Below are 27,074 nucleotides of genomic sequence, written 5' to 3'. Positions count from 1 at the left end.
TTTCTATTCTTGTGTGAATAAAATGAGATTGTAAGATCAGCTATGATAACTCTTTCACTATGCAATAGTGAACATCATGTTGAGAGAGTCCATGATGTCATCACATTGAGAGATTCCATGATGGGAGTTGAATGTCATGTTGAGAGATTCCATGACAATTCACATTGAGAAAGTCCGTGAACAAAGGCTTAGTTGTGAGTCTTGCAAATCTTTTCATGTTGAGTGATTCCATGAATGTGATTGATTGTTACAGGTTTTCATGTTGAGTGATTCCATGAATGTGATTAATTTTTACAGGTTTTTCATGTTGAGAGATTCCATGAATGTGATTAAATGTTACAAGGTTTCATGTTGAGCGATTCCATGAATGTGATTGATTGTTATTCGTGAATCTTATAGGATATATGGGATAAGATTTCATCATTAACATTTTGGTTGCAGTCTTGTGTGATTTTTCAGCTAAAGAGCTCTCTCGCTAAGAGGGAGTGTTGAAGATGGTAGCTGCAATAGAGATCTTTATCTCTGGAAATATGAACGTTATAACCGTTATTGTTACGTTCAGCTGAAAAGGACACTTATATTTAAATTGTAATATTGAATGTAATGACATGTGTCATTCACATGCATTGAGGCATGAATATTTGAAGAGTTATTATAAATTATAGGAGTTATAGGAATCTCAAGAGACCTTTCGGTTATCATGTGAAGAGTCTCTCCTATTGTTATATATTTGCATCATGCAAAGGATATTGTACTCTTGAACATTTCATTATCAATAAAGAGATATTTTTGTTCTGTGGCTGGGTTTTTCCCTTCATTCTCGAAGGGTTTTCCCAGGATATTTCTGGTGTTCATTGTTTCAGTTTTGAGCTCTATTCTTGTTGATGTTGATCATTATTGATTTTTGGGCTCTAAGTTCCAACAAAAACCATATTAGATAATAAGAAACAAGCAGCTAATACAACCAGCTATCTAATAAGTACAGAAATAGATGAATAAAAACTTCATAACTAAGCATGGTCAAGAATAATAATATATTTATCTAATCTTTACTAATAAAATAAAATTGTGAATATTACAAAATAAAAAAAATAATATTGTAATAATAAATTAATTAATAATCATAAATAAACATACAAAATATTAATATCTTATTGCTAATAAATATGCATAAATTATACACAAAATATAAATGTTTTTGTACATAAAATACATACAGATACAAATGTTTTACTGGTAATACAGAAATAATAAACATAATATTTATTATCATAATCTTTTTTTTTGGGTATTTATTATCATAATCTATATAATATTAAAACATAATAACAAAAATAACAATGATTATTATAATATTATTAAACTTTCCAACCTCAATAAATAAATACAAATGTTATTGAACCGAGACTGTCGGGCACAAATGGCCGTCGCGGATGACACAGGATCTGTAAATAGGGAGCGAATGGAGCAGACAAAGAGTAAAGAAAACGCAAACAGAAATGGAGTAGTAGAACAGCAGGAGGCTGGAGTAGACAAATGCCATCAGACACGACCCTCCAACAGACAATATTCAACAACACCGTAATATTCAGACAATCATTTTTGCCCTAACCAAGCTTCATATACGTAGGTGAAGGGCATTGTTTTAGAAGCTTTTTTTGCCCAAAAACCCCAAAACAACTTCATACGAATTTAATGATGAATTGAAATGAATTCTTTTCAATTTTTACAGATTCGCCGAATTTCGAACCTCAAGCTGAAAATTCAACAAACCCTATGACTAAGCTTGAATGCATGCCTTTGAGCACTGCTATGGTCTTAGACTGGCGCTTAGACCTATAATTTAAAAATACAACATGTAATGTTTCCTCCATCCTAGAGATATCCTCCAATAGTACTAACAAGGGTCACCTTTAGTCACTCCATTAAAGTTGACGCAATAACAATCGAGATTTCTAAGAAGGTTGCTCAGATATTTATGCTAAGTAGGGCATCCTTGCTCATTGGAAATGAACTCTTGTAAGCTAATACTCATATAATATGGGTCAATGAAGATTGACTTGGGTCAAAACAGCTGAATCGTGATAAATCATACATGATTTGATGCATTAAAAAATACCGCCTACATGAAGATATTTATGATGTATATTTTATATCCTTAAAAGGATTTTGCACTTACAATAGCTAGTCCTCCTTATATAATAATAATCATCAAAAATCAAATATAAGCTCCTGTTAGTAAGAAACCATGTGGCTCTATGAAATGTTAAATCAAAGCAACAACAAATAGTTGAGTAAAAACTGCCAATAACCTGCAATCAGGCAGTACAATTAAAATCAACAGACAAGAAATGCAAAGGGACTACCAATGTAAATATTTACAATGAATAGAATACGTGTTTTGAGGACCCATAAACACTGATTGTATTTTTCAAGTTTGGAAGAGAAAAGCTTTACCAAGAACTAAAATATTTCTCTGAGCTATATACATGCAGCCTACAGGTAATGCATTGAAATATTTCTAGACAGCTTGTACAAAATTTCTAAGTATAAAGATCCACCTTCAATTTATGCAACAGAGATACCAGTGTCTCTACAATAGAAGTAGCACCTCCCAATTCAACCTTTTCATTCAGATGATCCAATTCAGTTTTTACCTGTCCAAACTTATGATCCTGAAACATACAAACAATTTTATCAGAAACAAGTATAATGCAGGAGAACATTTACCAAAGTAAAGTATCGATAAAGAGGGAAAACTACTGAGACAGCAAAAGATTATTTGGCATTAGGACATTTTGTTTTAGTCAAAAATGACTTTTACAAAGAATAAAAGTCAGTGACAGAAAATAAATAGCTTGCCTTGACACTAGAAAATGGCACATCAGAAGAAAAGAAAGAAAATAAAATTTGATACGATCTGATCTAAAAGATGGAAAATAAAGATAACACCAACCTGTTCCTTCATGCTCTGATGCAGTGTCTCTAATGAACTTTTAGTGATATTCAATTCACCCTTATATTTGTCTATAGATTTTTCCTGTTTCTCAACATTCTTTAGAAGAGCAGCAGCCTGAAGTGAGAAAGTATGTCAGAACTTCTCCAGAATTTTCTGATGCTCTGTTCACCAGTCTGCATGACTAGAGTTTAAAAACTGGTACCTTTTGCTTCCAAGTCACTTGATTATCACGACTAAGTTTATAATTTGAGCTTGCATTTTGAATCTCTTCTCCACCTAAATCAAAAAGCTGGCGACTGTTTTCCATAAAATTGTCTATCATAAGGTGCATGAACTTTGACCCTTCCTATATTTATGGTTAAATCTTATTATAACTTTGAAGAACAATGAACAGCAATTACAAAAAGATCACAGGAAAACTGCAGTTAAGGTAAAAAGTATTAACAGAGAATCTCACACTTTTGAATTAAAGATGAAGCCGTCATCTACTGAAAATACAAAATCTGATGTTATGGAATTTGAAAAGTGAGAACCCTGAGATCAAAAGATGTCAAATGATGTAGATTGTATTAACAAATATACCATTCTGTGCTACTATATGGGTTCAGATCCCAGAGTAGGAAAAGAGAATTAGAAATATAGCGGGCATTAGATTTACAGGTCTCCCTGTACTCTTTTCTTCTTCTTTTTGAGAATTGTGAATTCCAACGGAAGTTGGACCATATGAAATTGAGGTATCCTTCTGAACACCTTGGTAAACAGACCTGTTCACAATAATAAGTTCTCTATTTCTTTAATATCTTGACAGAAGCAACAGAATTTAGTTCAAATGCAGTGTTTACAAAATATTACAGAAAAACAAAATCATAAACCATCACTTTCATCTATAAAATAGGAAAAAAAATTTTAAAAAATGTATTATAATCCAGACCTGTTAATATCGAATCCATATTCCAGCAGCGTGCAGCGGACACTGTCAGCTGGGTCTTGATCAACAGTAGCAGTTCTGCAGTGACCCCCATGGTCAACATAAAAGCACAGATAGAAACAATACCTGAAACTATTTTATTACCAATGGGAGTCATTTCTTATGCAAGGCTCATGGAACAACCTGCAAACAGACATCAAAAGTACCTTGATCGCCGATAAAGCCGCTTGGGCTGCTGTGATACTGTCATGCTACTAAGTCCCTTGATTCTTTCCTGTCAAAAAATGTGGATGAAGCTGCCAAATTCGAAGTTCTCATTTATGTAAACATTCATTTTTCATCCCTACAGCAACTTGTACAAGTACCTGCAATGCTTGTTTAGAAGCAATTTCTGTAGGTAACTGATAATGCTTTTCGAATTGCATATGTGAAAATCTTCGTAACTGAGACATGAAACAATAAAAACAATATCATATATCTAACAGAGAAAGCATAAGAAAAGATGGCATAAAGTTGATTAAATTTTAAGAGCTTTAATTAGTGATTAAGATAGGAAAATAATAGAATTCACTTGCATTTATGTCTCTGTGTTTTAACCATCAACTTAAATAACTTTTGCTTCTTCCAATTTCTGATGGATGCCTATATGATTGTTATCACAACCTCAATAGATAAGGGAATAATGCGTATATAACAAGAATTTAGGAAAAACTGTCATTATAAAGAAATCTAATAAACATTAATGTGTTAAAAGCTAGATCCATTGTTACTAAAACTAAGAAGACTTTATGTAACTACCTTATTCTAGTCTTAATCTAACTTATATCACTATCTACTCGTTGGGTAAAAAAATTGTAAGTCACTATGACCACAACTTACAAAATTGTGACTTTAGGCAACATCTCATGAGATTTCTCTCTCCTCTCAGCAATAGGGGAGGCTCTCTTCGTGCCGTAGGTGGCTTCAACAAGAACTTAACTGAAATTACAAAAAGGGCAGTTCTCTTAATCAATTCCTCTTTTTTCAGGAATAATTTGCATACAACTACAACTTTCCAACTTAACAAAAAGTGCTTTATTGCTACAAATATACTGGTGACCTTGGAATTGACATAAGAACTGTTACAAACTAGAGTATTTGTTGCAGCAAAAGATTCATCTATCAATGCCTAATATAACCCCTAGACTCATAGAACACAGGAAGTGGTTAAGCCATGTCACGAATCTCGAAGGGGAACATTGGCAGTTAATCTAACAATCCCCCCCTCAACGTTGCACGAGGAGACTCGAACATATGACAAAGCTCTAATACCACTTGTAACAAGCTAGAGTTTCAGTTGAAACAAAAGATCGACCTATCAATGCCCGATACAATCACTACTTATAGAACACAGAAGACGGTTAAGCCATGTCACGAATCTCAAAAGGGAACATTGGTGGTTAGTCCAACAAGAACAATAGAGACAGCAATTTAGTTTTTATATTTTGTGGAATAAGTACAAGAAACCAAAGTCTCATGTGATTATCTCGAATTAGGATTCAAGTAGAATAACTCGTAAGACACAAAGTCTCCTACTAGACACTTTCAACTTAATAAACATATCTATAACTGAAGCTCAATGTCTTCAGTTCTAAGTAATTGCAGCTACTACCAACTATAACAATTTTTCCTCCTACAGCACTAAAGTCTTCAAAAGTTCAAATTGGCTCTGAATGCAATAGGCAACTTGAAGTCTGCAAGATTGAATTCGAATCCCTTTTGAAAAAAGTATTAAAACTCACAATCGATTCAAGAAGATGTCATCACATAATAGGTTGGATTGGCACAAAGTCTCAAAACAAGCTGCCTCTTTTATTGAAATAAATTCAGTTTTACATCTAAGCTCAAAGTCTTAGAGTGTATAGACAAACTGGCAACATTTTCTTGCCTTGCCAAAATTGCTTACAATGAGCTCCCTCCTTTATATAGGAAAAGAGTGGAGAGAAAGGTGGAGAAAGAAGGGTAAAACCCTTAAGTGACAAAAACAATGGCATATAAAGAACAAAATAAATGGGAATACTAATCTCGGAGACTGTAAGGACTAACAACAGCGAAGTGACTGAGTTGTACAAAGGGGAGTATGAACTAACGGCAAATTTCCACATTTTGTTCCTGAGCGATTATTGAAACTTTCATACGAAGAGAAGTCACACATGAACAAGTTCCAGAGGATATGATTTGGGATGTGTTGAATGTGAGTCCAGCGAAAAACCGATTGTTGCATCAGTTCCCTCGACTAGTTGCACAAAAGCTCTTGGCATAGGCAAGGCAAAGGGAGGAAGCAAAGAGAGAACAGCGTAGGAAACAAACTATCAGGAACTTTTTGGAACGTAACCGTCACGAATCGAAGGATCATGATGAAAACTGCCAAAGGTCTAACCCATGAGCCTTTGGCCGTGGGAATGTAAATGGAGTGTGTGTGAAAAGAACACTGAAACTCTGTAACAGTCACATAGACAACCCATGATGATGTACGAAGACTATATATAAATAAAAGTGTTCTTGTTATTTATAATGTATTTTTAAGAATTGATACCAAATCAATTGAATAAGAATAGAAATAGAAGAGAAGAGAATAATGATGATGTCCCCACCGCACATCAGGCATTGATCCTCACACAAGTCGAACAACAAAAAAGGCTCAAGAAACTTGTTGACGGATACGATGGGGTCATCAAGGGTGACCACAGTGCCACAGGAGGTGCACTAAACAGAGAGCACAGTTTGCCTAATTGTCCGCATTCGATAAGTACAGAGGATTTACTCAAAGAGAGACGAAAAAGGTTCAATCTAATTGAGGAAACAAGGGAAGATTTTCTAATTTTTCGTACACCATTGGTAGAGAATCTGGACAGAAGTAAAGAAGGAACCAGTGCAAATCCACATGCCCAAGGAGCACGAGTGCGAGGTGACCACTTTGTTCCTCACGCACCATAGGAATGAGTACAATTTGATAGTTGAATGAACCTCTTTTTCGAACCTATCACAAGGCAATGTAATGCAAGTGTGCAGTGTAACGCACTGACACAGTCGATAGGGCCACTGGTAATACGAGTGGCACAACCAGCAGTCATGGCTGGGAACAAACAAAAACTGCCCAAGTTTATAGGCCAAGCAAAAGAGGACATGGTACTGTACTATCGTACATGTGAAACAATTTGGACTGCTAATGGTGTCACCGATGAGGACGATTGGATCAAACAATTTCCTGCCACATTAAGGGAAGGAGCCATTGACTAGTATTCCGATGTGAACAAAGTTGGTTTGATAACATGGGCGGACATGAAGAAAGCATTCCAAATGGAATTCAAACTACTAAGGGATGACAACGAGATCCTTGTCGAAATTTACAACACAAAACAAGGGAAGAACGAGTCTACCAGAGCCTACCAGCAATGACTAAAGGAATTAATGGGGAAAATGGGATCTGCCCCAACCGATGAACTGAAGAAGCAATGGTTCATCGAAGGACTAAGAACTTCCCTCTAGAAGAAGATGATCATACCACCAACATCATATGAAAATGCATATAACCATGCAATGCACCTCGAAAGTGAATATAAGACTTCAAAGATAATTAAGTCCTCAAACGATGAGTCCTCGAGGAAAGTAGTGAGGAAGAATCAAGTAAGAAAGTGCATGCCCTACAAAAAGACCTTCAGAGGATGATGAAGGAACTTAAGGAAACAAAAGGAGGATTGAGTAAAACCAAGCAAGATGAGGTGTAGTGTACGGACTGCAAGGAAGTTAGGCACACGAAAGGGTCATGCTCGAAGAAATCTTTTTGTGACAATCGCCAGATTGCGGGACATTCCACCAAAGAATGTCCCTATAATCTAAGGATCAGAAACCAACATGTGTTGTTCACACAGGAGCAACCTTCCACATCTAGAACCAGCGGCCAACAAAATAATAATAATACTGCAACATCTAGCAGCTATGGAAATAACCAAAGAGGGGGCAAAGGAAATAACAATAACAACAACCGCCCACGGATACAGTATGATGCAAAAGGAAGGCCAATGATACAATTTAAAAAATTGCAACCAGTGGGGACACTTTGACTAGGATTGCCAGAAGGAGGAAAATCCACAGAAACTATGTAAGTGGTGTGGACTAGGAGACCATGAGGAGGCCAACTACCCAAAGCCTATTTGTAATCTCATTGATATGGAAACACGAAATACGAACGAAGAGATCCTGGAAATTACATGAGCACAAGCAAAGAAGGCCATGTATCCTGACCCTCGTAATAAGAAACAACGAGTGCTCAAGGTGAAGGCCGAGATTGAGAAGGGACTTAAAGAATACCCCCAATTCTTCTAGTCAAGCCATCGCAGAACAAAATATATTGAGGCAAATGATACAATTGGAGATACCGGTGAAAGTCCAGGACCTATTGGAACAATGCCTCATTTAAAAGCAGCCTTGTTCAAAAGCCCAACCATCTCAATGAGTACATTGGGACGGACGAAGGTTCATAGCGGTTTTGCAACGAACTTGATGATACTTACTGTCAACAGCGGACAAAACCCGACAGTAGTGGAAATGGGTATTTTGGGCACCGTGCTAACAAACACAATTGTTGACAGTGGGTCAGGGCTAAATGTCCTACCTGAAGAAACTTGGAAGAGCCTGGGCAAGACGACGATCTGGCCCCCAACCTTCAACTTATTGGGCCCTAACCAACATGGCATCAAACCGCTTGGAACATTAACAACCAGGGCACAACCCTTCTCATTGGACTTCGTCGTAATCCCTCTCAAGCGGAAGAAAAATGGCTCCATCCTCGGGAAAGGGTGGCTGGAAATGGCTAAGGAAAATCCTAATTGGAAGAAAAATATCTTGTCACTCAAGGGGGGGAAGAAAGCTTGTGATGGATCTCAAATCGCATTTGGTTGGAAAGGAAATGGCATCCTTAGATTCAAAATCTAATGACGGAGGAGACAAAGGGAAGAGGAGTATGGACCCCAATGATGGAGTATTAGAGTTGGAGGATGATACAAATTCTCTAGATGGCCTATTCCATTGGCAAATGAGTGATTACGAACTATTCCCTCCGTCATGTAATGTGATCAAAATCAAGGAAGATCCGAACGAGTTTCCTCAAGAATTCAAAGAATATAAGAAAGGTGAGGCACAAGTCGAGTAGAGTCCCACCCATCAGTTCTACAAAGATGAACAAATAAGATACAAGGAGGTGAAGCTAAAGGAGATAAGTCTCAGAGACAAGGAGAACTCAAAAATTATCCTAATGGGGGATGACTAGAATCTAGTACTAAAGACAACGGCGTTCAAAATCTTTATGGAGTACAAAGACGTCGTTTTGCCTAGACCTACAAGGATTTGAAGGGTGTTCCTCCAGAGTTATGCGTACACTGAATTCCTCTAGTTCCTGGAGCCCAACCTGTGTGGAAAAGGACATATAGGATGAACAAGAATTATGTTGCAAGGGTAGAACCTGAAATTGATTGGATGTTGGAGGTAGGTATTATCTTTCAAGTGGAGACGAGTGAGTGGGTCTCATCAATTGTGATCTTCTTAAAGAAGGAAGCAAACCAGATCCACATATGTGTGGATTTCTGATGTCATAATGCAGTAACTACTAAGGACCCATTTCACATTTCGTTCACTGATAGCATCCTGGAGGAAGTAGCGGGCCATGAGATTTATTCGTTTATGGATGCGTTTTCCAGATATAACCAGATATCCATTGCAGATGAAGACAAATTAAAAACAACCTTCGTATTGGAGGATGACGTATATGCATACAATAGAATGCACTTCGGGCTTTGTAATGCACCAACGACCTTCCACCACATCATTCTACACATCTTCGTCAAGATGTCCACGGGAAACTTTAAAGCATTCCTCGACGACTAGTCCATATTTAGCAGGAACGACAAGCATATTGCCACCTTAGGAGAATGTATGAAATGTTGTCGTCGAGCTCATCTGGCACTTAACCCAAAGAAGTGTCGGTTTATGGTGCCACAAGGGAAGTTGCTCACGCACATAGTATGTCAGGCAGGACTGAAAAAAGATCCCGATAAAGTGCGGGTGATAGTAGAGATGAAGGCCCCCACAGATGTGATTGGCTTCAAATCCTTCCTCAACCACATTGGCTATTACCATCGGTTCATCAAGAACTTTGCACAAATCTCATTTTCGTTGGACAAGTTCACGAGGAAGGCGGAGCCGTATGTCTAGGAGAAGGAACAAGGAGAAGCCTTTGAGGAACTGAAATCAAGGTTGTTGGGTGCTCATATTCTGGCATTCCCTAATCGGGATAAAGAAATTCATGTGCACGTCAATGCCTCAAATTATGCCATTGGGGCCATCTTGGCTCAGGAAGGAGCCCACGGACTAGATCACCCAATATATTTCGCAAGTAGGTTGCTGTCGAATATGGAGAAGAATTATAGCACTTCCGAATGGTAGGCCCTTGGAATGGTCTATTCTGTCCAAAAATTCAGGCACTACTTATTGGCGATGCCATCCACTTTTTATATGGACCACCAAGCCCTCATGTACCTGGTCAATAAACCTATTATTCAAGGTAGGGTGAGCCAATGCTTCTCTTACTCCAATAGTTCACATTCAAGATTATTGTATGACCAGGACATAGTCATGTGACTGTCGACCGACTATCACGAATCAAGTTTGGTGAACCGCCTATAGGGGTAAATGATGACTTCCCAGACGTACATCTGTTTCATATTGTTGTTCTCCCTAAGTGGTATACAAGTATAGGAGAGTATCTATCTATAATGCAGTTTCCTCGCAAGATGCCTCTAGGGGAGCAAAGGAAGTTGGTCCTCAGGAGCAGGACTTTCCAATTGATAAACGGACTATTAGATAAAATGGGTCTAGACCAAAGGCAGTGCGTGATGGAGGAAGAAGTACCAACTGTGCTTCGGGAAGCCCACGAAGGACTGGCAGGGGCACATATGGGTCCCGATGATGGAGCCTAAAATTTTAATCTCCATTTGTGAAATGATATGGGAGAAAAACGAAGAATTGGTGTTGTTAATATCAAAGACTTCATCATTGCATGGGCAAAAAGGTTTTAAAAAGAAATTGGAATACCTAATAGTTTTGGGGGAGATCAATGTGTTCACTCTGATCTGAAGCAGCATAAAACAACTGTATATACCCCGGATAAAGCATAGCAATTGTGGACTCTAAATACGTGCTTATAATTAATTGTATCTAAGATGTATGAGGGAGTTCCAAATATGAAATTCTATATATACACTACTACTTGGGAACCTCCAAGGATTGAAGATTAATAGCTTCAGAGCATGCAGGGATGAAGTATCACTCTATTATAGAAGCAGGGAACATATTGAACTATGATCCGAGCGTTGGTGAGAGAGCTCATAAGAGCAAACACTGGGAAGCATTTACTGTAGGACTTACAAGAATGAACCTTGCTAATATCAATCCTCCATCACGCAAAGTGATTATAAGCATCTGAAAATAATTTGTTTATTATTTGTGAAACTTTTGAACCTTATCATAACTGAGATTGCAAAGAATGTTCGGGTGCACACTTCACGTATTGCCAGGAACATGTTCTCATTCTGCAAATGTCCTTTTGTGTATGACACATCAAGCAATAAAATTATGAGTTCCTTGCATTGACTGGATAGAAATCATCAGCAGTTTGTATATAGATAAAATGCATTGTGATAGAGCTATTGTATGATGAATGCATATTGGGCATGTGAATGAAATACCGAATCAACACTGACCTACATACTATGCATGAATCCAGTATTTGTAATTTGCAGAGACGGCAACACGAAATGAACAAATGCACAACATAAGAAAGACCAAATTAATGAGACTCCATGATGTCATGAGTGAAGCTATGCCAGAAATTGTGATAGATTCATATCGTATATAATGGGTTCACGTCTAACAATACTTCATGTTTGCCGCAGATGTATTTTAATAGAAATATAATCTTGATAAAAGATAAATATGATATTTGGAATATGCCGAAGCCCAAAAGCCATAGGAGTGGTCAAAGAATTTTACCATCAGGATTTTGCAATCCACGAGAAGACGTCATACAAATTGCTGAACAAACCATACTAAAGGATATTATTATTGAAGGCGGCATTGATTTTGGAGAAAAGACCTAAAGTACCTGGATCTTTCCTATGCACAGTTGATGGTCTTGCATAAGGTGTTTAAAACTTTGAACTGTGTTCATCAATATCTAATTACTCTTTTGTTTTTTGTTTGCAGACATTGGAGCATGGATATTATCAACAACACCATGAACAACCACTCACATTGAAGGGTAACCCAGAAGCGTTTTTGATACATATGAGACATCATTACTGTGGAAAAGTGAATCTTCTCGCACCACCTATTATGAATCAAAAGTGTTCCCGATAACAAAGAATGAAGGATTTCCAGAATCAACTGAAACTTCAGGAACACCAGACACATTACACATTGTTAGTACTAGAAAGAGAATTTGGAGCCGGTGGAGATCTAAAACAAAAAGAAAATGAATAGGCCCAATAGGTTGGAGCACCACCATGGAAACAGATAGGAAGAGATCAATTGAAACATTTCCAGCATCTAAAATGCATGCAGCCACCATTGCAAATGCTCTGAAAACCACCATGAATTGGAGAAGGATATAAAGGTAGAAGTCAAAGATAAAATATTGCGCCCAAAATAAATAAATATTACCTCCGCAAGAGTCCCCATACTTTTTTGAAGTAATCGATGGTTTGATTATTTATGTTTTAGTTTGTTATATTAATGTTATGGGATTATCCGGCAATTCCATTATGAACGGGTGCGATTTTTTAAAAGAGAACCGATACCCCTTCTTGTTTTATAAATATAAGATGTAAAATCTTACATTGGATATGCATATTCATATTTCAAAATTTTATATATTCTGAGGCTCTTATGATATATTATATTTTTTAATTGGCAAAAAAATGAATTATTGGGTGAATTTTGTGCAATCAGGATAAATTGGCAATAGATGGATTATCTATAAGGAGTGTCTTTATTGTGACTTTATTTTTGGTATAATTTTTTATTTTAAAATTTTGGAGTTGAAATATTATTAAGTTGTGTCCTTTATAATTATTTTTTAAATTCTATAAATATTTTAATGTTTGGATAAGTGGACTGGGTCATTATTGCATTTTAAACTTGATAAACATAGATATTGTGAAATATTTAATTGTTTTCATATTTATGTCTAGTTTGTCTCCATATCACAGGAGTTAAAGTGCATCCTAGACTAGTTTAAAATTGGGTTCGTATAATTGATCTGTCACGTCTGAATTGTTAAAATTGTTTATAGTTTAAATACATTAAACTTTATAAAGTTGTACATTTCAACTTATAATATTGACTCTGATTGTCCATTTAATTAGGAACTGGTCTTTATATTACTCTTGATTCATAATCCATATGCTGGCAACTGTTTCATTTCTTTCCATTGAGGAATTAATATATTTCTTTATTGTGTTCATTCTTTATTTAAAACATTATCACATTTATTTATTAATTCATAATTTTCAAGTTTAAAGTTTTCTATAATTCTTGCCGTTAGAAAAACTTTCAATATATACGCGTTCTAATCAATTTGCTTTAAGCGTCTTGGATATAAGTGTTTTGTCCAGGATCAAGTACACCCGCCTTGGTTTTACAGAGCCAGAAGCACAGGGGGTTTGGATCACATCGATCAATCCCATCAAATTGGCCTTAACCGGTTAGATATCCCAGCATCGAGCAGGCAAGGCTTATAGGATTCCAATCTGCGGTTTTAGGAACCAACACTCGACACAACAACAAGGAAGGTACTACTAGCAAGCTTATGGTGGCCAACCTTGTACAATGATGCGAGAGAATGGGTTGTCAGATGTGATACTTGCCAACAAGCAGCAAAACCCCTCAAGCGAGACTTTATGCCACTTAACCATGCTCATGCCCAGGAGCTATTTGAAAGATGGGGGGTTGGACTTTGTTGGACCTCTGAAGGCTAGTCTTGCCCAGCGATGTTGGTATATTGTAGTGGCCACTGAGTACTTAACGAAATGGGTTGAAGCACGCGCATTGCCAAACAATTCAGCACTAAGCACTGCAAAATTCATTTACAAACAAATTATAACAAGGTATAGCAACCCAATTCAATTGACGAGTGATAGGGGTGGTCATTTTGCAAATCATGTCATTAAACTCCTAACTACAGACTTCAAAATCTTTCATAAGCTGGTGAGTCCATACTATCCTTGGGCAAACGGCCAAGTAGAGGCAACAACTAAAGTTTTGGTGGGAGTTATTTATAAGTCTTGTGGAGTTGAAGGTGATGACTGGGAAGAGAAATTGCCTTCAGTGTTGTGGGCCTATTGTACTTCCTATAAGGTAACCACGGGGTGGACGCCCTTCCAGCTCATGTACGAACAGGAAGTAGTGGTACCTACAGAATTCATGGTTCCTAGCCTACGGATAGCTATTGATAACAAACTTGGCGACATGGAGAGTCTAAGGAAGATTATACCATTATCTTACCATCAAACAAGGGGAGTCACAATGATAAAGGAAATATGGGAGAGAAGACAAGTGAAAGATGAGCAATTACAAAAGATATCAATTAATAGATGGCTCAAAGTGGGTCATATTTAATCAATCAAAATAGACCAACATTAAGAAGTACACATAATTCTTATTCATTTCCATCGCAAACTAAGAGATGGCAATCAAAAGGATCATAAATGAATGATTAGAAAACAATTTAGTCTTTGATCATTAAAGGAGAGGAATCAACAAGACTTCAAAAGGAGCATTAAAGGTGAGACAAAGGAGCATAAAAGTAATAAGATGAAAGATATCCTAGGTAAAGACGATAAATAAGGCATGAAGGGATGTAATAGAGAAGCCTTGGAATGCACTCAGCCAAGGTTTTGACCAGTCAAACACACACTTAAGAAGTAGGTGATCCAAAATTCTAGGTGGTGAAGAGCATCAAACAAAAAAGGAACAAATACGATCAAAAAGGCATCCACGTCGTACCATAAGTAGAAAGGTAGCCACCGCAATCGAGGTAAGGCAAGGTAAGATTCATTCAATGGATAAGGTTAATGAATTAGTAAATAAGATAATATAAAGATGGAAGTATAAAAATGTTAAAGAATTAGTAGACAAGATAATATAAAAGAGAAATGTATGCATGTTTGTGATTTAATAAATATGATAATATTAAAGGGAAGCATAAAGGTTAAAATCGGACTAAATATAATGAAGCAATATATATTGAGATAAGACGTAATGATGTTTAATTATTTGTTTATTAATCAAAATAAAATGATTCAAGATAAATTGGTAATGCATGTTAATAAGGAAATGAATAGGTAGGTAAGAGGGTAGGGCTGATCTCAACAGTAAGAGAGGTATGTATTCCACTCTTGGGTTTAGGCTTATCGAGCTATGGGACCCCACTACAATGTCTGAGTACTCTAGTATGTATAGCACCTAGGCATGGTGAGGAACGGAAAGCACCCCTTGAAAGATCGGAGAAGCCTTGGCAAAAGGATCGAGGTTCTACCAAAGCTTTAATGAGGTCTCCTGGTCCAACCCCCAGATGACTAAACCTATACATTGGTATGGTGTAGCACCTAGGCATAGTGAGGAATGAAAAGAACCCATTGAAATATTGTAGAAGCCTTGGCAAAAGGATCAAGGTTTTGCCCAAGCTTCAATGAGGTCTCCTTGTCCAATCCCCTAGACGACCTAGCCTATAAATACATTGTGAGCTTATGAGAAATAAATAAGAAGAGATACCTTGATTTATAAAGAAATGATTATATCTAACTATGATTTTTTTATGAATACATTATAATTATGATTTTTTTTCTCATAAGGAAGAAATAGAAGTAATAGAGAAATAATTATTTCTAACTCTGACCTTCATACTATGACTATTAAAACTGTTTAAAGTAGACTCACATTTAAAAATTATATATATATATATATGCTAAAGTATGCTCCCTTATGCAGCATTTTTCATTGTCTTAGCCTTAGCTTATTAAATTATAAGAGTTGATTGATAAAATTATACTTGTATTATGTGTATGCGTTGTGTCTTCACGAATTTACGTGTCTTCTTCGTGTATACTTCGTGTTTTCATGCATTTATGTGTTTTCTTCGTGTATTCTTTGTGTCTGCAAGCATTCATGTATTTACTTCATGAACAATTTACATTGTCATGCATTAAGATATAAAATTCATGCATACCTTATGAATTCTCGCATCCTAGTCTATGCCATATATGTTGAATTTACAAGAAAACTTAGTTGTAAATGATCATTGCTCGAGGACAAGCAATTTGAGGAAGGGTGGATTGTCATGTCCCCTAATCATGAGAGTGAAATAAAATAGTCGTTCAATATAAATAACAATATAAAAAATAATATATTTTTGGCATGATAATAATACGTTACATAGATAAATATAATAATATTAAATAAAATAATAATAATGTATGATAATATTATATGATCATAGATTTAATATGTCATAATATCAAATGCAATATCCCAGTAACAAAGACTTTTATAACCAAAATATAAATAAATATACAAATCATGATCATATAATATTACATTATAATAGTAATATTAAAATATAGAAATGAATCATCTATGATATGATTCACATATATAATAATATTTTAATATTAAAGTATTAATATTAATAATATTATTATTATTAATAAAATAATAAATATAATAAAACTAACTTGAAGAGACGAATCATCAATTTTTTATGAAATAAACTAGCAAATATTAGAAAATTAGAAGGGGGATATTAAGTGTGGTGATTCTGGATTTAATTTTCATTTTTTTCTTCATAGTATTGTTTTCTTTTTAAGTATTTCTGTTTAATTGTGACAATTTTTTCTGTTGGGTGCCTTGGTCTGCATGATTTATGTTGAGTACTTCTAATTATATGCTTCTGGAGAGATTGCTTGGGGATTTAGAAAAGCCTGTGAAGTTATAGAAAAACAAAGAGATGAAATTGATTTTATAGCAAGAAGTTGATGCTGCAGACCTATATATGTTCTTCATTGTCAGACAGTAACAGGTTAGTTATAGCAGCTTGTTAAGAGAAAAGATAATTGAGGAATGAACAGGTTGCAGAAAGGTGGATGCAGCAGGGTGGTTTGAGTGAGGTTGGAAGTTGCAAAAGTTTCATTAAAAAAACATACTGGAAATAGAGTTAGCAATAACTCCAATCACATATTGGCCTGTTATGTGCACGTGTGTCCAAGCAGAAAGAAGTCAGTCAAGGAGAGTGGTGAAATCGGATTGGATGTGAATATTCACATCCACGGTGGCAAACCCTATAAATTTGGCATTTGCCCAGTCACCCATGCAGACTAGTATGATGAGATGTGTGCTATAAAAAACAAACATTGATACTGGCATCTTACAGCTGTAAATCCATAATTGCAAGATATAACAGTGCAGTAGATTCATCTTTCAGATTTTTCTGTACTGAGACACAAGATAGATCCAAGAGAATCCATGGCTTTAATATTGTAAGAATCAGTATCCTAGAAGTAGAAATAGAAGTCATTAATATAATGGAAGGTCTATAGTAGGTAATTATTAGACTATGAGAGTTATGCAATTATTAGAATCTGGGAGTTACGTAATAAATATGATCCAGAAATTGTTGTAAAACTTAAGGGCGTGGTGTGTTGGTTAAAATGGGACAGTGTTGTTTTTTCCACCAAGTTTCAACTTCAAAAACCCTAATGGGGCCATCAAGCTCACAGATTTTGTGTCCCAACTGGGCCATTGAGGTCACAGGTTTAAACAACTTGAGCTAATTTAGGAAATGAGGTGCCCCATTTGTGACTTCCGCAGGCTTAATCCAGCCTAGAAGATCTTGAGAACTATCAGTTGAAAAAAATCTATGAATTCAGATAAATTCTTGGCATGAAATTCAGGATAGAAAATACACATGTTGGTTGGAATATATAACTGATATATAGATATAAAAGTTAACTCCACAGCATAGCATAGATCTGGGTATGCAATATAGTCTTTGTATTCAGCCATCCCATTGACAATAAGAACTAGTTCTTCATGAGTATTATGGCATATTAATTCGTGGGCACCTCCTAACTTTGTAGCAGATATCTGTGCAAATTTCTATACAATCTGAGCATTTATTGACATTCTATATTTCTAATCTGTGTATTTATTAGCCATTGAGAGATACCATAGTCATATTTAGTCTTATTAATAGCAAGGTACTGAACATTGTTTGAAACTTTTCATTTAATTTGGTCTTTTTGAAAGGTTGCAACTATGGAATAAAGATCCATAATCTTCAGCGACGGGAAGGACAATAGTGGTGTTTATTATCAAAGCTGGGTAAAGAACCCGGTGTGAAGTTTGAACCTTTAATTTTAATTAATTTGATACTAGTACCAGGTTGCAACACTGGAAGCAAGAAACATAATTTCCATCTATGTGAAAGAGAATAAGTGCTTCAATCATTAATCATTCAACAGAAGCATTGTTCTATAAGAATTTCAGAATTTTCCACATCAACTGTTGTACCGGACATAAAAATAATCTAACCAACGAAACAATTTCTCTAATAATATAAGAGTTATATAGAAATTGGAATTATCTTTGCACATGAAAAGTCTGTTCCAAGAGTAACAGACTATCTGGCAGAATCGCTACAGAAAAATGTAAGTGAACTGGTAAATTAATTCTTCGAGCAAATGTAATTATGCAGAACACTTAGTCAATGAACATGATTAACAAAATTCTCAAAAGAACCTACAGATGGGGACAGACAGAAAATAAATTTCTGCTTTAGTCAATAAAAAATGGAGTTGATTTTAAAGAAAATTTGAAAAATACATCCAAATAAAAAAAATTGCAAAGTTGAAGCTGTGGCAATCCAAATACTGATAACAAAAAATAAACAGAAATACGGAGATAAAGATGAATAGTTTTAAATTTTTAAAACACAAGAACCCATCTACCCTCAAAAGCAAATCTACCACAGGTCTCAGCCATCAATGAGAACTGTGAAAGATCCCTGATAGATGCCCTTGCTGATCTGCTGTAGTTTTTAAATTAATAAACTATATTTTCCTGTGATTTCTTTGATGGTCTTTGAGAATAGATAGAAGTTGCAGAAGGTTTTGTTTTTGTTTTGTGTTTTTTGATAATTTTCACAATAGTAATAAATAATGAACAATAAACATGAGAGGAGACTGAAAATAAATAAGAACATAGAGCCAAATCAGAATTGCTATAAATCGTACCAGGCAGATTTCTGATTTATAAAGCCAAATAATAAATCCAATGCAGTTCCAAGGAGCTTACATCCAACAATGATGCCAAACTGCTGCAAATGGCAGCCGTAAGACTGCAAGGAATCACATCCCAGCTGAAAGAATCAATCTGTAATGCTGAAACCATAAATCTGCAACCTGAATCCACAATAAAGAATGGTATACTCTATCCCTGATAGCAACGCACACTGTCTGAAGAATCCAATGCCAATAACTGCTGAGGGCTACGTCCCAACCAATCCAGAACCTAGGGTTTGCGTCCCAAATGAAGAATTGCTCTCTCAGAGCCAATTCACAAAAACAAGTTTTTCAATATGCAAAAGATAATAAAAAATTAGGTCTCCATCTCCTTATATCCTCTTCCAATTGTAAATTGAACCCTAAAGGGAAATTACACTTTTCCCTTTAAATAAAATATAATAAAATAACATTTTCCCAATTAAAGTCATCCATGCTATAGGAAAAATATTACTTTATTAAAATTCCATAGCTGAAGGCACCAAAAAGTCTACAGATAGTAAAAATCATGTATAATAATTCGAGACCTTTCCAAAGAGCTATAACACATAGGTGTATTTGATCAACTGAAGCCAAAATCCCCTTATTACTCCAAAATGGTTATATTATTAACCTTATTTTAATTTATTTAATCACCAACTTAGGAAATATTTAAATATATTAAAATATTTCTCAAATGGTCCCAAAAGGCCCAAAATGACCAATCAAACATGAATCTGACCTTGTCACCTGTCTGTGACTGATGCCGAACAAGATGGGTCAACTAGCAATCCATCCCTAAAATCTAGGGATGCTTCTAAAAAGTAGGAGATTGCCCCAATCAACCAAAATTGAGTCCCAATGACTCTCCCCTACTGTGTGCACCTCTGAGAGAACTGTCACTGAATTGGGAGTTCCTCCTAAAAAATAGGAGATGCACACTAAGTCTCCAAAACGTTCGCCGAGGTCTCCAAATGCCTCCTAGACCACTCCTAATCAGTCCCTACAAATTAGGAATCCCTCCTAAATTGTAGGAAACTGTTGTCTACTGCTCCAAACTACTTGAGAGGCTCATGCATGACTCTCAAATCCCCTAGGTTGGTTCCCTCTATGCTCTACTGGCCTATGGGAGCCAGATAATAGACCAACCTTGCTAGAAATGTTGTCACGAAGGAAGGGCAAAAATTGGGGACATGACAGTCCTCCCTTCCCAAAGATTGCTTGTCCTCAAGCAATGTCAATCCAACTCCACAAACATTAGGCAAGTCCATACCATAACCAAGAATGATCCCAGGGTCCCAAGCCATCCTGGAAGGTTTGTAGTTCCATCTTCTAGAAACACAGTCTTGCACTACACCCAAACAAGTAACCTCCCGAAAACCAGCTGAAGGAAGAGCAATCAAATACTGTACCAAATCTGTCAACTCCTCAATGAATTGCTCTCCAAAAGAACCAAACTGGAACACTAAAGGTGGAAACTCTAGTAAGCCTACATTGGCTTCCACATCCTCAACTATTGAACTGCAAATCCAAGTGATTCCAGGATTCCAAATCCGCCTCAAAAGGGAACCACCATGCTGATGCTTCGTCACTCTAATATAAATATTAGTGAACCACAAGTTGTGAAGCAATTCATTAGGACCCTGAAGCACCAATGTTTCAATGAGACCAGGGCCTGGATCCCAAACCAAAATACCGAATGTGCTGAATGAGATGAAGAAGTATCTCAACCGCACTCCATGAAACATACATACAATGAAGCAGACCAGCAAGGTGTGAAAGTGAACTCCCATAAACCAGTATTCCAACCCAAATGACCACCTAACAATGCTGCTATAATTCTGACCAGCAACTCGAATGATATCATAGACGTCATCATACCAATGCCAAACAACAAATGTCCCAAAGAAACACTCCTCAATGCCCTCATACTGAATCATGGATGTAGTCAATGCCAAGTCAAGTAGTAAATGATTCCAACTTGGACAGCCACTTGTCCATAAGGAATCGAACACTATGGAATCACCAATCAACAAGGATACCACTGCCATATCAATGGATGTAGATGACAAACTCGAAGATGAAGTATGTATGCCATCATGAGAAAAACTAAAACATGTGTCATTTGTACCCAACATTGTAGGATTATCAATTCCTAAATCCCATATCGATCTGAGAAATGTTGCTCCACCCAACGACTGCGCTACTCTGATGTAAACATCTGTATACCAAAAGTGGAGCAACTCAATATGAATCCACTGAAGAAATGCCCAACACATGTTGATACCAAGATCCCAAATCTTTGCACTGACACATCCCTCTGGCATGTTGATACTCATTATGTTGCTGTTGTGAAACTGTACTTCTAACCAACTAAGAACTTCACTCCAAATGAAGCCACAATTACTACCAACAACCAATGCTGTTAGGAATTCACAAATGAGCCAATCATCGGAAAGGAAAGTTTGTTGAATACTTTTCCAACTCTTCCAAACAGCTGCTGCAACTTTACCTATGTTTTCACAAATTAGTGTGCCTTCATTAAAGGTTGTTAAGTAAATGTTTTGTTTAACCATGTAACCAACGAAGTCCCTTATATTCTGATCTTGAAAGCCCAATGTAATATTTAAAAAATCCGAATCTTCAATCAAAAGGTACATCGCTGCCCTATCATATGGAAGAGGTGATAAACCCATTGATGATTGAGAGATGTTTCTAATTCTCAACAAAAACAGGCTCTTTGTGGCTGGTCCACTAGGTATGCAACTTAATATGTCATCAACTCTTGGTAGGGAAGGATCAACTTCACACTTGAACACCCTAACTTGAATGTAACCAACCCAAGGTTCAAAGTTTGACTCATGAGATGAAAGAGAATTGCTGTTCAAAGTCAAAAAAATCAGAAGTATGTTCATACCTTTCCATAATGTTTTTGCGGTCTTCTCTTGCCTCTCCTTCCAAGGTAGGTGACTCCTCTAAATGTGCTGGTCCATGGGGTGTGTTCAAACGAATATAACATGTCCCATTAACTGCCTTAGCTGCCCAAAATCCGATCCATACCTCTATCTCCATAACTGATATGTTTTCTATTACTAACAAACTCCAAGGTGTAGTATGCCAAACAAACCAAACATTATCAAAATGCAATATCTTCTTAGTAAGCAGCCTCTTAGTCTCCCTAATCATCTCTTTAAGACAAGATGCTTCATATGATCTTAACAATTGTCCTTCCATTGTAGATGATGCATGACTAACCAAATCAGAATCTAATGTTCCATTCCACACAAATGAAAATAACACTTGTGGCTGGTCCATCAAGTGTGAAACTAATATCATCATTGTTTGGAGCCTTTAAGGGGCTCTTTAAAAGAGGAACGTCATAAACTTCATGATGCAAACTAGACCAAACTAAGTTTTCTAAATCATAACTCTTTTCCTCTTCACACATCTCAACATGCTCTTCTTGTGGACTTACCTCAAAAAGCTCTTCCCTTGTATGCTCAACATCCTCACTTTCTTCCCTTGGAAGAAATAAGGATCTAATGTATGACTCTCTTTGTCTTCTTGCATTATCAAGCTGATTGCATCTTTCTTTGACCTCTTGTAAGTGTTGTCTTGCTTGGGCAGCAAGCATCTTGGCCTTCTTAGCTCTATGTGACCATCCATTGCACATCTCTTGAGCTTTTTTCACATCTTCCAAGGTGGGGTAAACACAATCAAAACCTTTGTGGTTTGAATCCACAATATAAATCTCATGTGCAACACACTTAACCTGAGTACCATCATAGGAAGACTCAACAACCTCATTACCTTCATGTGAAATGGATGATACCAAATGACTAGAGCTACTATTGCAAAAATTAGAATAGATATCAGACCTTGGAGACATGCTTTCAGCATCTCTAATGGACTGATCCATGATTGTAATCTCTTCCATTTTGTGACCAACTTGATGAATCAATGGTGTGCTATGTGTCTCCTCCTGATCTAGAGTTATTTCTTCTTTAGGAATCCCACATGATGACTGATTTTTGTTTTTCATAGGCTGCAACTCAAATGATAACACATCTTCATGCCTTTCTTTTGCATACCCTGCAAGTGGCTGATCCATTATGGTGTTTTTATCATGAACATGGATAGGTTGACACCAATCTTCTTTCTCACATGAAAACATATCATCAACTATGGCATGGTATTCCTTTTTCGCAAGCTTAACCTTATGACAAATTTTTGGATGCATGTCAATGTAATCTTTGAAATGAAAGTTCTCCCTAACATATTGAGGAAGAGTATTATACTCCTCAAGTATGCTAATTACTTTCGTTTTCCTGTCTAGTGGCAATGGATCCTTTCTAGAAGAAGATGATGATCCACTAGCATGTCCAAATTTCCTTGACATAGAATCATTGAACTGCTACAATTGAAGCTTGAATTTTTGTTGTGACTGCTCCCATTCTTTCCACAGGGTTATATCTCTTAACAATTTTGCCATAATAAACTATCACGCTGACCAACTGAAACTAACATGCCAGAGCAAAAATTGACCCTATACTGCTAATATGAATTATCAAAACTTTTGATCCAGTACCCAGATGCCAAAATGAATTATCAAAATTTTTTAGCCAGTACCCAGATGCTGAAATGAATTATCAAAACCTTTTATCCAATACCCAGATGCCAAAATGAATTATCAAAACTTTTAAGCCCATACCCAGATGCTGAAATGAATTATCAAAACTTTTTATTATACCCAGATGCCAAAATCTGTTGTAACAATTTCTCACAAACCCTACAGGCTGGCAGGATGTAGGCTCTGATACCACTGAAAGATCCCTAATAGATGCCCTTGCTGATCTGCTGTAGTTTTTAAATTAATAAACTATATTTTCCTGTGATTTCTTTGATGGTCTTTGAGAATAAACAGAAGTTGCAGAAGGTTTTGTTTTTGTTTTGTGTTTTTTGATAGTTTTCACAATAGTAATAAATAATGAACAATAAACATGAGAGGAGACTGAAAATAAATAAGAACATAGAGCCAAATCAGAATTGCTATAAATCGTACCAGGCAGATTTCTGATTTATAAAGCCAAATAATAAATCCAATGCAATTCCAAAGAGCTTACATCCAACAATGATGCCAAACTGCTGCAAATGGCAGCCGTAAGACTGCAAGGAATCACGTCCCAGCTGAAAGAATCAATCTGTAATGCTGAAACCATAAATCTGCATCCTGAATCCACAATAAAGAATGGTGTACTCTATCCCTGATAGCAACGCACACTGTCTGAAGAATCCAATGCCAATAACTGCTGAGGGCTACGTCCCAGCCAATCCAGAACCTAGGGTTTGCGTCCCAAATGAAGAATTGCTCTCTCAGAGCCAATTCACAAAAACAAGTTTTTCAATATGCAAAAGATAATAAAAAATTAGGTCTCCATCTCCATATATCCCCTTCCAATTGTAAATTGAACCCTAAAGGGAAATTACACTTTTCCCTTTAAATAAAATATAATAAAATAACATTTTCCCAATTAAAGTCATCCATGCTATAGAAAAAATATTACTTTATTAAAATTCCATAGCTGAAGGCACCAAAAAGTCTACAGATAGTAAAAATCATGTATAATAATTCGAGACCTTTCCAACGAGCTATAACACAGGTGTACTTGATCAACTGAAGCCAAAATCCCCTTATTACTCCAAAATGGTTATATTATTAACCTTATTTTAATTTATTTAATCACCAACTTAGGAAATATTTAAATATATTAAAATATTTCTCAAATGGTCCCAAAAGGCCCAAAATGACCAATCAAACATGAATCTGACCTTGTCACCTGTCTGTGACTGATGCCGAACAAGATGGGTCAACTGGCAGTCCATCCCTAAAATCTAGGGATGCTTCTAAAAAGTAGGAGATTGCCCCAATCAACCAAAATTGAGTCCCAATGACTCTCCCCTACTGTGTGCACCTCTGAGAGAACTGTCACTGAACTGAGAGTTCCTCCTAAAAAATAGGAGATGCACTTTAAGTCTCCAAAACGTTCGCCGAAGTCTCCAAATGCCTCCTAGACCACTCCTAATCAATCCCTACAAATTAGGAATCCCTCCTAAATTGTAGGAAACTGTTGTCTACTGCTCCAAACTACTTGAGAAGCTCATGCATGACTCTCAAAGCCCCTAGGTTGGTTCCCTCTATGCTCTACTGGCCTATGGGAGCCAGATAATAGACCAACCTTGCTAGAAATGTTGTCACGAAGGAAGGGCAAAAATTGGGGACATGACAAACTGTTTTGACATTTTAGTGATTATCTCTAACTGGTGATTGGAAGTTATACTTAGATTGAGTACTTATAGAAATGTCTGCTGACTCTGCTGTCTAAAAGGTATTGTTCAACATGTTAGCAGTGATGGCTGGTTGAGGCCTTAAGCCACACATATATCAAGTCAAAGAATTCAACATGGAGATCCTAATCAGTAAAGAATGAAATCTAAGTGGATGAATAGGAGTAAAGGGAGCTACAAACCTCACAATCCAGCATATCAAAGAAATAGATGCAATAAGTAATATGCATTATCAGATTAGGTTGCAAGAAAAGATCCACAACAGGATCTAAAGGAGTTGATTACAGTTTATAAGGGGCCATAAACCACTAAACTAAATAGGCTTTATCCAGAATTGAATGTTGTTGAGAAGCATAACATGCCAAGCACAATTTTGGGATGACTCGCAGCATAGCCAATATCAGCTATAGTTTTATGTTAGACAGGAAACAAACTAGTGTCATTCAACCAGCAATGATAAGCTGGCCACAGTGATCCACTGTCAGTAAATTTTGGTATGAAATTATGTCAGTGGCTCAATTGAACTATTTGAATTGTGAAAGATGCAGGCTTTAAACCAAATGGTTTTCATTGCCCAATGGTTTCCTACAAGTATCAGAATCAACCCAGACACTTTCCAAGAAATAATCACTCCTAGTATCTTAATTAGAAACCTCCATGTTTTCACTAACCACCTACATGTCAAATCAGTTATAGATGTTATCACTTTAAAATCTTTCTAAAAAGTTTGCTTCCACTACGACAAATGAAACTTAACCCCACTTGGACTATGTTCCAAGGGCTATCTTTGGCCTCATGGTCATTAAAACTCTTCTATTCTACTCTACTCTACAATAAGCATATGTATAAAATTGCATTCATCCTTCATTAAACCAGATGCTTGACCAGAACAAAATTTACAGTTGTTACAGTGCAAAAGATTGTTATATTGATATAAAAAAAATATACCTCATCTCCAAGAGCTTCCCGCATGGCTAAAACTCTCTTGACAAGCCATTGGACAACAGGATATACAGCTGGGTAATCTAGACCTTGAATCTGATGTGCTTGAAGAGGGTAAGGGCATTCCATATTCTGCAAAGCTGCTTCTATAGATTCTCCAACTATTCTGCATTCTTAGAACCAAATACAATTTAGGCACAGCAATCAATTTATGTATATTAGGACCCTCCAAATTTCTCAGTTGCATATATACATTTTTTAAAAAAAACTCTCAATTCTTGAACACTGATGCTTCTCAAATTTTCATAAACATTCTTCAAAACATAAAACATGAGAGAAACTAAGATGGGCATAATTTAATATTTGCCTTCCTTATATTTATTTAAAACTTTTCGTTGTTTTCAACCATGCCCCAGAAATGAATAATTTTCTCATTTACGTACAAAGATAATATGATCATTAATGCTTGCGAAAAAAAAGAAGTGACATACTA

At 36.3% G+C, this 27,074-nt stretch overlaps 1 protein-coding gene across 2 annotated transcripts in view; it reads right to left on the bottom strand.

The window, feature by feature from the left end:
* LOC149538660 (paramyosin-like protein) overlaps positions 1-27,074 on the bottom strand; it is a 263,507-nt gene that overhangs the window by 221,078 nt on the left and 15,355 nt on the right. For both annotated transcript variants that reach the window (XR_016356086.1, XM_089799989.1), the window contains exons 2-10: positions 26,588-26,747; positions 4,253-4,330; positions 4,094-4,161; positions 3,891-3,965; positions 3,618-3,723; positions 3,417-3,493; positions 3,162-3,255; positions 2,957-3,073; positions 2,562-2,675 (exon numbers count right to left, since the gene is read on the bottom strand). Coding sequence is in view for 1 of the 2 variants with exons in the window: in XM_089799989.1 (XP_089656115.1) it covers positions 2,562-2,675; positions 2,957-3,073; positions 3,162-3,255; positions 3,417-3,493; positions 3,618-3,723; positions 3,891-3,965; positions 4,094-4,161; positions 4,253-4,330; positions 26,588-26,747 (889 nt within the window). In the remaining variant the exon portion in view is untranslated. The remainder of the gene's footprint in view (positions 1-2,561; positions 2,676-2,956; positions 3,074-3,161; positions 3,256-3,416; positions 3,494-3,617; positions 3,724-3,890; positions 3,966-4,093; positions 4,162-4,252; positions 4,331-26,587; positions 26,748-27,074) is intronic.

The sequence above is a fragment of the Cupressus sempervirens genome, chromosome 9 (genome assembly GCF_028749045.1).
Source record: "Cupressus sempervirens isolate cs-2001-9-10 chromosome 9, ASM2874904v1, whole genome shotgun sequence".
Lineage (NCBI taxonomy): Eukaryota > Viridiplantae > Streptophyta > Pinopsida > Cupressales > Cupressaceae > Cupressus > Cupressus sempervirens.
Note: the sequence above shows the minus strand (reverse complement) of the source record. Positions and strands in the feature narration are given on the sequence as shown.